General features: G+C 43.0%; 1 protein-coding gene across 1 annotated transcript in view; it reads left to right on the top strand.

Moving 5' to 3' along the window:
- Positions 1-16,735, top strand: part of CMSS1 (cms1 ribosomal small subunit homolog) — a 394,493-nt gene that overhangs the window by 356,066 nt on the left and 21,692 nt on the right. Inside the window, exons 2-7 of the mRNA XM_088481063.1 lie at positions 1,659-1,762; positions 6,601-6,672; positions 8,066-8,195; positions 10,735-10,794; positions 10,865-10,967; positions 12,105-12,165. Coding sequence (XP_088337189.1) covers positions 1,659-1,762; positions 6,601-6,672; positions 8,066-8,195; positions 10,735-10,794; positions 10,865-10,967; positions 12,105-12,165 — 530 coding nt within the window. The remainder of the gene's footprint in view (positions 1-1,658; positions 1,763-6,600; positions 6,673-8,065; positions 8,196-10,734; positions 10,795-10,864; positions 10,968-12,104; positions 12,166-16,735) is intronic.

Genomic DNA, 16,735 nt, shown 5'->3' with positions numbered 1-16,735 from the left:
GTGCGATACTTTTTCACATGGAAAAGCAGCGATGACGGCGAAAAGTTCGGCATGCGAAAAGTACAGGACTTTTCGCACCTAATTGAATATGCCCCTTTGAGTTCATCCCACCAAACCATAGTGTCACATAATCAGAATGCTTTTCGGGAGTCGAATAAAAAATTTTGTTCATTGACATAAATTAATCTATGCATTAGAACCATTCCCAGGGTGAGGGAGGTAGAGAATTACTCCAACGGACTGGGATTTACTGCAATTTTAAGGACAGTTTACCTTCACGTTTTATCTCCGCCAATATTACAGGTTTCCCACCATAGAGGACGGTACACAGAAGACATTGCCTTAAATAAAGACAAAAAACAATCTTTCCATTGTCGTGTATTATACGTTTCAGCTCTGCATGTAAGAACCGAAATATATCAATGTTCTGTACAGTGTATGGAGTTACTGTATCTGCACATGGCAGACTAATTGCTACACTAACTGTCCTCATCAGAAGGTGAAATGCATGTGACGGTGTTATTTACATGAGCTACAAGGTTACAACTTTCCCTCATTCATCACCGCTAGATTCCTGCTCCTTATCCTATTTCTGCTCCCCTCAAGGTGAACCAGGGCTCCAGAGCTGGTCAGATGACATGTCATATATTCCTAGACATTCTCTCTGTTCCCCTACTCATTACTATAGTTCCAAAACGATATGATCTGTAATTAATAAGAAACCCAGACATTAAATTTACCAGAATGCATCAACTATATTTTTTATTTACGTCTGTTGGCCACATATTCCAAATGTCAATATTATGTACAGTATGTCTATATTGTGAACATATGAGCGTTAGAGTTACACTACAGTTAGGGTAAAATAGTGCTGTCGACATAATGTTGACATGGAGACCCCTTCAACATTCTGAATGTTGATATCCTGTACATAGAGCTTATATACCACACTCATCTTGAGAAGAGCCTTTCATTTGACGGCAGAATTTTTGTTTCTGTTTTTGAAAGTTGGTCTCTGCTTGTTATATGCTTATATTATATAATTTATTTATATAGTACCATCAAGTTACGCAGCGCTTTACAGGAAATATTAGGCCTCAATATTATTCCTTATATCATTGGAGCTTAGCGTCTAAGGGGTGTATGTACTAAGCTCCTAACTGTCATTTTTTAAAACACAGCCTGTAACATGACAGTTAGGAGCTGATTGGTTGGTGCTGTATTTCCGTCCAATTTCTCTCTCTCCAAGGCTTAGAACATAGACCCCTAAATTCCCTAACATACAAGCGCACACACACTAGGATCAATTTTGGCAGTAGCCATTTAACTTACCAGTATGTTTTTGGAGAAAAAAAAATCCAGATTATCCAGAGTGTACGAGGAAACTGGAGTACCTGTAGGAAACCCGCACAAACAGGGGAAGAACATACAAACTCTGTACAGATATGGCCCTTGTTGGGAATATGGTCTCAGTGTTATGAGGCAGGAATGCTAACCACTATGGCACCATGTTGCCCTGAATAATAATAATTTTGCTGACCCTGAAATTCTTTATATGTGTATCTACAAAAAAAATAAAATCGATATTTTCATGTAAGAACAAAGTTTTGTGCATAATATGTGAACTGTATATAACATGGTTTTATTTCTTCATCCAGAACCTGTGGAAGATATAAAAAATGAGGAAAGCGATGGCGAGCCCACCCCAAAAAAGAGTAAGAAGGTGACTTCAGAACAGTCTACGAAAAAGAAAAAGAAGCAGGTAATTTAAAGTGTTCCATATCAAATTAATCAGTGCAGTCTTCTGGTGCGTCTTAGTTACATCGCATTGCGACTAAGAAGTTTTTCGATTGAAAAATACACAGCACATGCAGAGTCGCACCTGACATGGCGGATCACTCACGCCAGGATCCTAAGTGTATGAGGACACATCTGTAAATTTGCCCCAGGTGCTCATTGGTTACTATGTGTAAGAGCACACTTACACATTATTAGTACATAACCCTTATGTCCCATCCTCTGGCTCTTTGATCGTCCCCACCTGCTGGTTGTGCACTGCGGAGTCGGTGACGGCTGCACCCACCCCCACTGTGAGGGCTATAGTTTTGCTACAGTTGTATGTTGTGAACTAAAATTTTCCCAAAGATAGGTGGGGACGCCTGGTCCACTCGTCATAGAATGATCCAAGTGATTTCTAAAACACAGTCATAAAATCCATAATATGGGCTATATTCTGCTGCTGATCGGGATGTTCTTGAACACGTGGTCAAGACTGCAAGTAAAATAGTGGGTGTGAAACTGCCCCAAATTCAAGTTCTCTATAACAGCAGAGTATTAAAGCGGACTAGAAGTATTTTAGCAGACCCTAGTCATCCCAACTACAGTATATGGTTTTCGAAAGATTACCATCAAATGTGATGCCCTGAGGCATTGGTTGGTCTGCCTCAGGGCATCGCATTATAACACATTCTTTTTTTTTTTTGCACAATTTTAACACTTTACTGTTTGTTTTTATTATATTTGTATTTTCACCTTTCTATGCATCCATAGCTGCTCTTCTCTTTCTTACTTCACACTTCACTATTCTTATTATGGCGATGCCCTGGGGTGGCTCGGCTGCGCCGATTTAGGGGTGTTCTGGATTTGAACCCTAGTATGTTAGGGATATACACTACAGAGGTTACCTGGATATGGTGGGTAGGCCCATAGCCTTGGCCATGATTATGCTAAAAACCTCTATTGATTGCAAAATTTTATTGCATAATGTATTTATATATAATCAGTAATTTGGAGTTGTGCACCTGTGATCTGTCTGTTTCTGTGCCTGCAATAAGTCTCAACAGGTAGCACCTTCGATTATATATATATTCAGGGTGTGCAGTCCAGGAATCTTTCCTATATACTCCCCGAGCTATAATGCTGGTTATCACGACAGAAAATCATGGACTGCAGGGACACAGGATCACGAAACTGCCCCTTCCACCTAGATTTCACACCGGACGGATCACCCAAAGTCCTGCCTGCAAAAGTAAGCAAGTATGCTGTTGGGTGACAGCCTTTATTTGTGGAACCAACAGGATACAATTGGGTTAAGTAGCTCTCATGCCACCCATGCTGGCACTTCCTTGTGCTGTATGTTACATATGTAGCTACATGCAAGCTATTGTCTTCTGACAGTATTGTTTCTCTGACTTTTTTTAAATGCTTTTGCCAGTACTGACAGAGTCTAGAGCCGTATCAGGGCTTTAATCTGCCTTGTGCCGCCCCCGAACATGTGACATTGTGATGTCACAGCAATGGGGTGAGGGTGCTGGTGTCAGGAAGAAAATGGAGTGCCTGGAGTAGTCTAAGGGCGCTCTCTGAAGCTCTTCAACAGCTCTACAGGCTCCAGGGCGCCATTCCGGACACCCTGCACGCCAATTGTAGATGCCATTGGGAAGCGACATTGGCACCCCCTAGTCCCTGTGCCCTGGGTTGCGGCATCGCTTGCTCACCTCTCATTACAAAGTTTACACTGCTGGGTTGTGATCTTACAGTAGGTCAAGCATCCGCACGGTGAGAGCCTGAGGGATCTGAATGGCTCCCTCCTGGCACTCCGAAAGCTCTTTCCATAGGATAGGGAATGGTAGTGGCTATCGGATTAGGCACTGAAAAACTTAATAAATAGCACAATCTCCAGCTCCCCCATACATTGGTGTGCACCGATTTTGTCATTAACACAAGTAGTTTCTGCAATGTCTCCTTCATTATAGACTTGATGAACAGTAACTATCTCATTTTGTAAAAATACGATTTCCACAATATTAATCAGATTTCTGCTATTCACACTTCTTTAGCACTTACATTACAGTCAAATAATCAATCAAGGTCTGCGCCACTAGACTGAGTGTGAATTCTGGGCACCGCGTTCTTAAGTAAATCTTCCAGCTGAATACATACTTAAAAAAAACAAAAAAATAACTTCGTTCTCAATTGATATTTGATATGTAAGCGGAGGACGTGACTGCTGGGACACTTGGCATTTAGGAAACACACCCGTGTTCTAAAACATACATGTGGTTTTGTGCTTCTTCATAAAATGTTTCTATGGGCCCAGAGCTACAGATCTACATTTCAAGTGCACGAGATGTAGCTATTCCCTCATCATGGGGAGATATAAAGCTAATGACAGACTTTCCTTTAAAGCTTCATTTACATTTCTCAAATCACCAAGTAAACGAAATCGAGCCGCAGGATTTCCACCGGGATTGTACAGTCGCCGGACACGTGTCAGAAAAAGACAATGCGGGCCAAGAGGAGTTTAGTTAAAATAAAGTTTGATTGTAGCATTAAACTTGGGTTTCTATCAGCAACCTGTAGCTCATTACAGGAAGTTTATGTCTTACATCAGTGATGTGGAGGGGTGAGACTGACCCATATCATTGGAATGTAAATCCTGCTGTCCGTTTTCCATCTGGATTCCTCCAGGCCAAAACCTATAATATTTTCCTACATGAAAACAACACCGGAAACTGTTTTATCAATCTAAGCTGCAAACATACATGGAAGAGCTATTGCAGATGCTACGTATGTGCCAAATCGGCACGCTTCCTATTATTGCTTATTAGGAAAATCCACTTACCATATCACCAGATGTGACAGATTACAGGGAGAACAGCCAGATTGATGTAAAGTCGTTATTTATTCCAGGATCCATTGTACTTGATCTTGCACACAATATGCTGCTTTGCTAAAGCTGTAGTTACAGCTTTATTTTTCACGTTTCATAGGCCTGGTTCAGAGTTGTACGCTAATGCCGCCGCGAATTTGTACGCAACACCTGTGCGAAAATATGAGACGGCCACCGGTGGCTTCGCAGTTCCAAGCAACTGCATATAAAGACGCAGCTCAGCCGCAGAAGAGTTGATTATTGGACTGCTGGGTAACCCTACGGTCGTGCAGAATGTGCGCCGGAACTGAGATGACAGAGCCATTTTGACTGCGTAGGGGATCATAGTTACAGACAGTCCTCACCCCCCCTGAAAATGGGCACGACTTGCCTTCGTTTAAGTCACCAGCCCCCAGTTGCCAAATGTAAGCCGAGTACATTAGTAAGTGCATGTTGAAGATGTAAAAACGCCTCAGTTAAACATGTATACATACATAAGCAGATAGGCCTGTCACGGTCAGGAAGCATATCTCTCGCAGGTGCAGAAGGGCTCTCTCTTGTGTATAGGACACTAGGGTGCAAATAGGGCAGTCATGGGGCGTAAGTATATACACTTGTTATACCGCCGCAAATGACAGTCATTTTGAGCGGAGCACAGTGACTGAACACAAGTGCATTAGTATTCTCTCTATAGAGTGTCAGTGGACTTTGTTCACGGAGCCCTAGTGAAGCGTGATAACCGCGAGGTGTTTTGGATATTGTTTTTAAACCTTACTTATTATTAGAAGAAATGGAATAATTCACACCAATACCAACTCTAAAATAAATGACAATGTTTTACTTAAAAAGCAAATGAATTATACATGTATTATGGCATTAATGACAAAGCAGACTTACAACATAAAAACAGCAAGTTCAGCAACAGTAACAAAATGATTATGTGCAATGCCTGGCATAGACTCCCAAGGTGACAGTCAGCCAATGTCTATACTTACAGCCCAGCGCCCCGCCACTCTCACGAGCTACGATCTCTCCTGCTCAGCCCGACTGACAGACCCCTCCCCTTTTTGATCAATCTTTTATACTTTTTCCTCTCTGCTACTGACATATTCTAAAATGACGAATATTAATTAAGTAATTCAATATTCATGCGCACTAAACATTTCACTGATAATATGTTTTAATCATAACAAAACCTATAATCTCCTTTCTATGTTCTCAAAATACTGGTGACTGCTTATAGGCCAAGGCTATCCCGATTAGCTCCCTTCTTGTTTAGCCAGATCTGAGACCTACTGTCTCCTAGTCTGTTCATACTCAACTAACCCATTATTCTGTCTTGCTAGAGAAGAAAATGGTTTTCATCAGTTCTAATTTATACCTATTTCTGTAATAACATTTATACCTTTAGATTATACAATATTAAACAATAATAACTGTTGCTTCAGACACACACCTGCCTACTTTAGAGAGAAGGTAGACCTCATCTCTAGGCCTAAGGCCATTCGACACATGTCGGTCCTCCGCAACTTACAACTAATATATATTCTGAATCATTTCTATGTACTCTTAATTGCAATGAAAATAATGAAAGATATAAGCATGCATATATTCGTGAATTGCTGAAGGAATATGTACGGTCACATATTCTGGCGTTATCAAGCGCTAGGACAGTGTGCAGGTAAAAATTTAGCCCAAATACCGGCAAGTGGTGAAAATGGGAGGGAGAACCCTTCATTCTCTGTTCGGTCAGGGCAGGATGATCTAAGGGAGACAAACACTTAAATCAGAAAGGAAACCATAACCCTGAGAAAATATAACCACGTGCTTTAACAAAAATATAATTTGGGATAGGAGGCCCTTGAAAATTATAAGGAATAAATAAAACATGCAATGGTCCTGAAAGAAAATATTACTGTTTCCTATTTTGCTAAACATATTTATTTCTGTAGGGTAAGGAATGCATCCTAAATAAACCAGAAGCAAAAGAGGAGGCCACAAAGAAAACCAGAAAAAGGAAGAAGGTATACGGATTGTGCAGATTGTTGTTATTGCTTCGATTGGTAAAGAGTAACATTTATGGTAAAAGTAAATTATGGGTCCTATTAGAAAATATTACAACAGTACAGGTCAGTTATGAACTGGGGTAGAAATGCAGAGTTGCAGCACCTTCTGTTTGGTGCAGATGCGGCTGATCTAATAAAATACTGGTCGTTGGATCCTCATTTCTGTGATCAGGCTAGGTTAGGATACATCAGGGCAGTCTCTATACATTGTCATATTTGAACATCGGGGTATTTTAATGACATTAGTTTATGTATACATCTTTAGGTGCTATTCCTCATAAAATGCGCCTAGATGGTGCCAAAAATGACTTCTGACTTTGTTATAACCAGTACTGACCTAAACCAGGAATGTCTCCCAAAAGGTGCATCGCTGGCCTCTCTCTCACTTGAGTGCATACTCTGGCACATTATTGCAGACAGAGCCCCTGTATAGCATGAAATGTCCCTGTCCGCCTATGTCTATCCAGTTCCTCCCGTCAGAGAAGAAGATAAATGCTCCTGCAGTTGATGTCACTTTAGCACACTAACTCATGTGCACGCCCTCTCTATCATCGGGGGAGAAAGAAGTACAAATTGTCAGGGTCCAGACTTGTCTGGGAATCTGTGCTGCCGAGGGGGTTGCAGCCACACTCCTGAGACAGTGTGACCCCTTTAGCTTACAGTGCAGAGGACCCAGTATTCCCAATGGGGCTCGGTCATGCCCCCAGATGCTTGACCATGCCTCCTGGTGCAGGGGACAGATGGCCCTCTAGTGGCTCTGAGTTTGTATGATGGTGCTAATAAGCCATCTTGTATAGCTCAACAGTCGCTAGAGCTGTCATTGTCTGTCTTCTCTTCACCATTATTCCTTTTATCTCACCCCCAGAGCTCTTCTGTCAGTTGTATTGAACTGCAATAATAAGCCTCCTGGCAAAGTAGAGTTGCCCAGGCCTGAAAGTGGTTTTAGAAATCACACAACCTCTGAGTGTGTCTAATGGAGCATACACACGGTCAGATTTGTCAGATCTGTCAGATGAACGATTTTACCAAAGATTTGAACGATTGAACGATTTTTGACTGCATTAAAATTAATGGAATCATCCAAGTCTGACTGCAAATACATCAAATGTCAGATATCGTTATCTGACCATCGGGAACGCGCATCGTTCAAATCGTTCATCTGACAGATATGTCAGATTTTCCTTCAGATATGAACGATTATTAAATCGTTATCGTTCAGATCTGAAGAAAAATCTGACCGTGTGTATGCACCAATACATGCACATCCATCTGTGCTAAATCCAATTAAACCAGGAATATATTTGAAGTTTCTACTGCTGCTTAGTGTTATGAATGACTTATCTAATTTCAGAAGACAATAACCAATGTCCTTGCAACATCTGCCCCGAAAGCTGGGAAGCCAGAAGACCTGCAAAAACTTTTGGTGCAATATTACGGCAAGACACGGTCAAAGATTGAGTTGGAGGACCTAAGACTGCCAGGTATGGCCAATCTCTTAAAGAAAAGCTGCTACTTTCCTAAACCATATATCCCAACTGTCCCGATATGAGGCCTCAGTCCCACTGTCCTGTCCGCTGACGTGTGTTCCAGGGTTGGAGAGTTGGGTGGCATGTCCCATTCACCTCTGAGCTACTGTACAAAGCAGAGTAGCACCTGCTACTGCTAATGAATGGCTGTACATACTGTGGAGGTGGCTAAGGGGCATCTTAGCACTTCACAAGTACTGGGCCACACCCACAAGGGTGTGTCCATACCTATGTCATTACTCTTCCTTGTCACCATTGTGATGATCCCACTGTCTGTATTCATGGTACTGAAATGTTGGGCGGTATGCTAATTCTTATGCTTCCATCTCAGGCAAGATTTGAGTGTAATTCTGATCCTATAGAGCAGGCCTGGCCAACCTGTGGCTCTCGTGTTGTGAAACTACAAGTCCCAGCATGCTTTACCAGCTGATCAGCGGCAGGGTATGCTGGTACTTGTAGTTTCACAACAGCTGGAGAGCCACAAGTTGGCCAGGCCTGCTATAGAGGTTAATACTCAAATTGAGGCAGCCATTTTATGGGTTGAAGAGCGAATGCAACAGGTCAATGAATTGCTAGGTTGTATTCTTATTTATATTGGCTTGGCTCTCAAAATGGCTGCCTCCTATTTATGTAGGCGACGGGTACACTTTAAGGCAAGTTATGTGTAAGTATTTTTTTTTTCCTGAGGTAATGTATTTCATTCTCCATATATAAAACCACAGAAAAGGTAAAAACAAAGTTCACTTTTGGAATAGGCAGATAGATGTCAGAGTGTGGTTGGGATATAAGTATAGGGTTCTCCAGCCAGGCTCTTGTGTGTTTGAACTTTGTGTGAACCAAGGGGAGAAACATAAGGCACATACATTTCTGCTCATGTTATTTTTTTTGTTTTTAGAAATGGTGTAGGTTATTTCCAGGAATATATTGTTATATTATATTTCACGTACAGTCAGAATCCGTCTTCTATATTGAACAAAATAAAAGGTTAATTATTCTATATATGTATATTTTTAGCATTGCACCTTAGGGGATAGTTTATTTTTTCAAAAAAAGAGTTTGTTTGGCCTAACAGTGACCTAGTTTGCTCGGCTGTGTCATCTTATTGGAAGTATAACGGGCCCATGAGCATTTGTCCTTTCTTCATCAGTCACTGGTCATGGAAGGAGACTTGTGCTAGCCTCAGAGATTTATATGTCAGCTAAAGAGTGGTAGGGGGTCATCTTACTGCTGCATTGTCTGACAGCTGGGTCCATTGTGATAAAATAATCGTTATATTTTCTGAATTTAAATGACACTTATTTTTTTTATAATAGCTGATTGGACTGTATCAGACTGTGCTTTAATGATATGGGGTGAAATTTATTGTTCTTTATAGTGGTAAAAATAAATATGTCATACTCTATGGGCTTTATTCTGATGCGATGTTGATGTCATATGTACGCAGTTGAGTGATTTATTTTGCTCTGCGCATGTATCGAAGTCGCACTGCGCACACACCCGGAGTCCGTGCACACAAGAGTCGCAGTTGCGATTGAGACAGCGAACTCAGATTCATCATTCACTCTCATTGGAGGCCACAGTCTGACAGGCAATCTACACCTAGCATGGGGCTGCTGCAAGTTTCAATGCTGCATCCAAGGCCGCACCAAGTGGTATTTAAGCATCTAAAAGTGGGGGTCTCGGTCCTTGCACTTGTAGACGCACAGCTGAACACCAGGGAAGGGCTTTGTAGCAGTATTTGTATAAAGTCAGAGACGCAATACCGACAAGAGAGGCACACAGGGACACTGCAAAGTCATACTCAGAATAGCGCCCTATAATGACCAATACCTCGTTCCCATGGATATAGCTAGAAATGCAATAATAACTAAGTGCATGTTATTTATTAATTATTTTATTGTCCCTTTTTGGCCATTGGAGATGTTTGGAGATAGTCAGTGATATTGCTTTATATTTATAATATAAACCAGTCCTCTTAGAACTGCTGCAGTACTGTATTTTACTGACACTTCCCAAAGCTTATATATGGCATATTGCACTCCCTACTACATGTATGGAAATATAGCCCATGAGCTCTATGAGTATAACGTTGACACCTGGAAAAGGCCAACATATATAAAATGCATATAATGCAGGAGATGGCAACGTGTGGCACTCCAGCTGTGGTTGAACTACACATCCCAGCATGCCGTGTCACAGTTTCACTGTTACGGCATGCTAAAACTGTGGAAAGGCATGCTGAGATGTGTAGTTCCACAGCAGCCACACGTTGCTTACCCCTCCTAGTGTTACATCTGCTAACCTTCAGTGAGCTTGGCAATCGAAGATTTTTTATTTTTTATTTTAAATGAAGGAGAAATATCTCAATGATGACTTGCTAGTATAAGCTTTGTGTACTTAGATTATTTAATGGCATCCAGCATACAGCATTAACCCTTTCATGCAAGTGGCATCATTTGGTGTCGCAAATTGATAATTATTCTTTTTGTCTTAGATAATTGTTTTACAAAAGCAAATGACCTGAGCCATACGCTGTCTTCATACCTGAAGGAAAGTGAGTATACTGTAGGGTACACAGTCCACGGATTAAAGAGATTGTAATCTAACAACCTTTTCTATTCCAGTCTGCCCCAAATGGTCAAAGCTGTCAAAGAATCACAAGGAAAAGAAATCCATCCTTATCCTAATCGTCTGCAGCTCTGCGCACCGCACATTGGAACTGCTGAAGTGAGTGCCTACTACTGTGTAACACAAAATACCTTCCACACTGACCTTATCCATATACTGTATGTTACATCTACTCAGTGACATCATCATAGCGAGAATTGTCAGAGAAGACAAAATGATGGGTAATCCAGTAATTACAGCTTGTAACATAAGAATGGAGATCCCTTGCTTTTTTGTGATCTATCTATCTATCTATCTATCTATCTATCTATCTATCTATCTATCTATCTATCTATCTATTTATTTATTACCAGTTATTTATATAGCGCACACATATTCTGCAGCGCTTTACAGAGCATATCTTACCATTCACATCTGTCCCTGCCCCAGTGGAGCTTACAATCTATATTCCCTACCACATGCTTGCAAACATACACACTATGGTCAATTTTGAGGGAAGCCAATTAACCTACCAGTATATTTTTGGAGTGTGGGAGGAAACCGGAGTACCCGGAGGAAACCCATGCAAGCACAGGGAGAATATACAAACTCCACACCGTTAGGGCCGTGGTGGGAATCGAACCCATGACCTCAGTGCTGTGAGGCAGTAACGCTAACCATTACACCGTCTTTGCTGCCCCCTATCTATGTATATGTATATATACTTGCAGCATCTGTGGGGTTTTACAACTGTCATTTTGTCTATTACTACATAATCATATCTGTCTAGTTATGATTTAATAAGGCTGAAATATGTGGAATGAATTATGTTGTGTGGTTATTAAACTCTGTCAGGTGTATTTTCTATGGCACAAGTCATTAATACTACGTTACATTTCATCCCACTTGTCAGGGATAGCAGGTTCTACACTTAAGATAGATGGTATTAAACTTCTGATCCTATTTGCAGGAATGAGAGTAGTCTGTGCTGCATCAGTCTTGTAAATATATTACATTAATGTATATTACTGTAGCCCTGATGGTGTCAGACTCCGCTATCTCTGCTGATCCTAGGACTCCCCCGGGCAGCTCTGTGCCAAGGTAGTCATCGGGCAGTACAAATGGCCAGGAATATGACTTTAATAAATGTTGTGTTTGCACTTTGCATGCCCTCTTATCTGTATGCCAATGTGTATTCATTCTATCATCTAATGCTTCGTTCCTCATACGATTGTCTTCTGCCCCACATTCTTACAGACTAGTAAATGCATTCAGAGGCGAGACCAAGGCAATGAAATTATTCGCTAAGCACATTAAGGTATTTTCATCCTACGGTTGGTTTTGGTCTGAAATGTGCTGTAACTAATAAATCCTAGAGATAGGAGGGAAGGAGTAGCGTAGTGGCCACAGTCACACAGGCACAGCAGGGCACACTGCATCACTGTAATATACACAGTCGAGTCACATTATTATGACCACATCCCACATTTGACATCCGCAGCGCGAAGCCCATGAAGTATGTGACATGCCGTGCGCTGGCTTGGTGAGTATATAAGGTGTGCGATAGGCCTTCAGCACACATACCACTCAATGTTGTCATAGGTAAAAGGGGCGATTTATCCGAGTTGCAAAAAGGGATGATTATTAGTTTTTGGGCCAAGGGTGGCAGTATTTCTGAAACAGAGCAGTTTGTGAACTGTTTGCGAGCTGCTGTGGTGAAGGTGTATCGTGACTGGATAAATGGCACCATTGTGAATAATAGACGTGGAAACTGCGGAGCACCACGTGCCATTGATGTGAGCGGTGAACATCGGCTAAGGTGTGTGAGGGCCGACCAACACGCTACAGTGGAGCAGCTCACAGTCAAAATGAACCTGGGGGTCACCAGATGTGTGTCTAAAACGACAGTTCACCGGACTCTGCTGCGTATGGGGCTCCTAAGCAAACGAATGGTCACTGCACCTATGCTAACGAAGGGTTCATTGGTGGAAAAAGCTTCAGTTTTCACGCCTGTATCGGAATTGGATATCCACTGATTGACAAAGTGTTGCTTTCTCCAATGAGTCACGTTTTCTGCTTCATCGAATAGATGGATGTTGGTGTGTCAGGCGAGAAACATCGGAGAACAAACACCCTGCAACCATTGCTGGAAGAACACAAGCTAGTGGAAGCGTTTTGGTCTGGGGAATGTTTTCACGGCCCCCTCATCCATGTGGAAGTCACCCTCAAACCAGCAAGAAATGCAACATGTCACACGGCTAGAAGTGTCTGACAGTGGTTGGACGAGAACGACCAACACTTCCAAGTACTTCACTGGCCCCATAATTCCCTGCACTTGAACCCAATTGAGCATCTGTGGGACCACCTCAATCGTTTGCTCCATGGATACTCCACCACGCACCCTCCAGCAGCTGTGGGATGTACTGCAGTCAGCATAGCTCCAGATACCTGTGCCAACCTAACAGCCCCTTATTGAGTCACTCCCAGCCCGTATAGTTGCTGTCCGTGCTACTAGCTGGTGGTCATAATAATGTCAGTAGACACAGCAGGGCACACTGCACCATTGTAATATATACACTAGGCCAGTGGTTCCCAAACTGTGTGCTGTGGCACCCTGGGGTGCCTCAGGACACTTGCAGGGGTGCCTCAGGTTGGTGGTCCAGCACCAAATTTCTGGTCAATGTAATGTAAATATGTGGACAAACAGATGCTTAACCCTGTCCACAACCACATTACTGAACGTAAGGATGACAGGTTAGCACAATTTACTTAATTTTACTACTTTACTACATTTTTTCTGAATTTCTCAATAACAAACATTTGGCTGAGGGGTGCCGTGAAACCAATGCGGTTACCAGGGCATTTTCTAGCCAATCTGGCTCCCAGCGCGAGAATTCAAAATGCGCCCCCTCCTGTTATAATATTTAGTTTTCTGAGCCATGTAATCAGTCACATCACTAATAATGCAATTATATTTTAAGTGCAGGTCACTGAGGTGTGGAAAGGGCATTGCTGCCGCGCGCGCACCTGGAAAGGGGGCATGGCAAACCAGGAGAGGGCGTGTCCTCGTGACATGTTCCCAATTTGTCACTTTTGAGGGTAGGGAAACTGAGGTGGAGTTATAAGGAGGGTGAAGGCAGAGACACTGAGGTGAAGTTACAGGGACGGTGAGAGCAGGAACATGCCCCGTTTCTCCTGCCTCCTGCTCCGTCACGCCAGCCTCCTGCCCGTGTCTTTCAGCTTCAACTCCTCGTGTCCCTCAGCCTCCTCCGTGTGTCAATCAGACAGACCTCGTTCGACAATCAGCCAGACCCCCACCGTGTCATTCAGCTAGAGCCTCTCCCTGACTGACAAATGAGGGGAAGGTCTGGCTGATTGACAATCAGAGAGAGACCCTCCCCCCATTTGTCAATCAGCCTGACCTTCCCCCCTTTGTCTATTAGCCAGACCCCCTCCCTGTTTGTCAATCAGAGAGACCGCCCCCGTCATTCAGCCAGACCCTCCCCGTTTTTTAATCAGTCAGACCCTCCCCCTCCATTTGTCAATAAGCCAGACCCTCCCCCCATTTGTCAATCAGCCAGACCCCCTCCTGTTTCTCTTATCATGTGTCTACAGCCACCAGCGCAGCGCAGCGCACACTTACCTCCTTCCTGCTGCTGCTTGTTTCTCGGCGTCAGCGTCTCGAGAGGTTCTAACAAGTAGTGTGTTAGACCTCCCGGCTCTTAATTACCGGACGTTCTGCAGACTGGCTAATGGATGGTCCGGTGCACCGCCGGACCACCCCTTAGTTTTGCCTATGGTGTCAGGGCAGAGCGCCCCATGCGATAGCACGGGTTGCCTGCCCCTAGAAACGGCCCTGGCGGTTACTCTAGGGTGCCATGATTCAAAAAATTTTGGGAACCTCTGCACTAGGCACAGCAGGGCACACTACTTCACTGTAATATATACACTAGGCATAGCAGGGCACACTGCATCACTATAATATTTACACTATGCATAGCAGGGCACACTGCATCACTGTAATATATATACACTAGCCACAGCAGGGCACACTGCATCACTGTAATATATACACTAGGCACAGCAGGGCACACTGCATCACTGTAATATATATACACTAGCCACAGCAGGGCACACTGCATCACTGTAATATATACACTAGGCACAGCAGGGCACACTGCATCACTGTAACATATACACTAGGCACAGCAGGGCACACTGCATCACTGTAATATATACACTAGGCACAGCAGGGCACACTGCATCACTGTAACATATACACTAGGCACAGCAGGGCACACTGCATCACTGTAATATATACACTAGGCATAGCAGGGCACACTGCATCACTGTAATATATACACTAGGCACAGCAGGGCACACTGCATCACTGTAATATATATACACTAGCCACAGCAGGGCACACTGCATCACTGTAATATATATACACTAGCCACAGCAGGGCACACTGCATCACTGTAATATATACACTAGGCACAGCAAGGCACACTGCGTCACTATAATATATACACTAGGCACAGCAAGGCACACTGCATCACTGTAATATATACACTAGGCACAGCAGGGCACACTGCGTCACTATAATATATACACTAGGCACAGCAAGGCACACTGCATCACTGTAATATATACACTAGGCACAGCAGGGCACACTGCACCACTGTAATATTTACACTGGGCACTGTAGGGCACACTGCACCACTGTGATATATACACTAGGCATAGCAGGGCACACTACTTCACTTTAATATATACACTAGGCACAACAGGGCACACTGTATCACTGTAATATATAGACTAGGTATAGCAGGGCACATTGCATCACTGTGATATACTAGGCACAACAGGGCACACTGCATCACTATAATATATACACTAGGCACAGCAGGGCACACTGCATCACTATAATATATGCACTAGGCATAGCAGGGCACACGGCATCACTATAATATATACACTAGGCATAGCATAGCAGGGCACACTGCATCACAGAAATCTGTACAATGCATAGAGTTGATGCAGTATACCCAGCCTACTCTGTTCCTCTCTTCTATTGACTCATATATCAGTGATTGGCCAAGGGGGAACCATTAATTTCCATTGGCCATCCAAGCACCCAAGAAGAGCTGGCCCTATATACTGTATGGCCTGCAGGCTAGACTGGACACACTTCAAGGATGATACAAAACTCTGTTATAAACATGAAAGCTCTAGCCAGGCCAGCCCCAACCCACACCTTATTTACATCCCTTAAAGAGGTTCCATATAAAACAACGAACAAGAGTAAAGCCAATATTCCAGCCTGTCTTGGGTGGGCTAAACATAAGGTCTCTGTAATTAAAATTAGGCATCTTTCAGATTGTAATGGTATCTGACACATGGACAATCTCTCATATGCCTGTGTGACAATATATATAGAACACCCATTCCTATTTCGCTGCAGTAAGAGGCCTTTCCCTGGAAACCTGTTACTCAGAAAGTATAGAGAAATAGAGAGGAACAAGTAGGAATAATTGCCTCCGTTCAGTAATTCCACTATATTTGTTTACATCAGACTTACTTCCATTACTTACATCTAATATTGGATTGCTGAGGCATCTATAGAGAATTTACCCCCCCCCCCCCCCACACCCACCCTACGGCTGGGTACACACTGGAGCGATGTTGTTTTCCGATTTGTCCAAATTGTAACATAAGATCATACATATCCTGCAGTGTGTATGCGCGCTCACTCAGTCGCATTGATGTGCTGCACCTCAAAGATGACGATATCGCATATGGCGCCATGTATATTAATGAAGGACGGAACTAGTAATCGTTCCATCATTCGTTAATCGCTGCAGTGTGTACCAGCAATCATGCGATGT

Source organism: Taudactylus pleione, unplaced genomic scaffold, assembly GCF_031769625.1.
Source record: "Taudactylus pleione unplaced genomic scaffold, aTauple2 ptg000262l, whole genome shotgun sequence".
NCBI lineage: Eukaryota > Metazoa > Chordata > Amphibia > Anura > Myobatrachidae > Taudactylus > Taudactylus pleione.
Note: the sequence above shows the minus strand (reverse complement) of the source record. Positions and strands in the feature narration are given on the sequence as shown.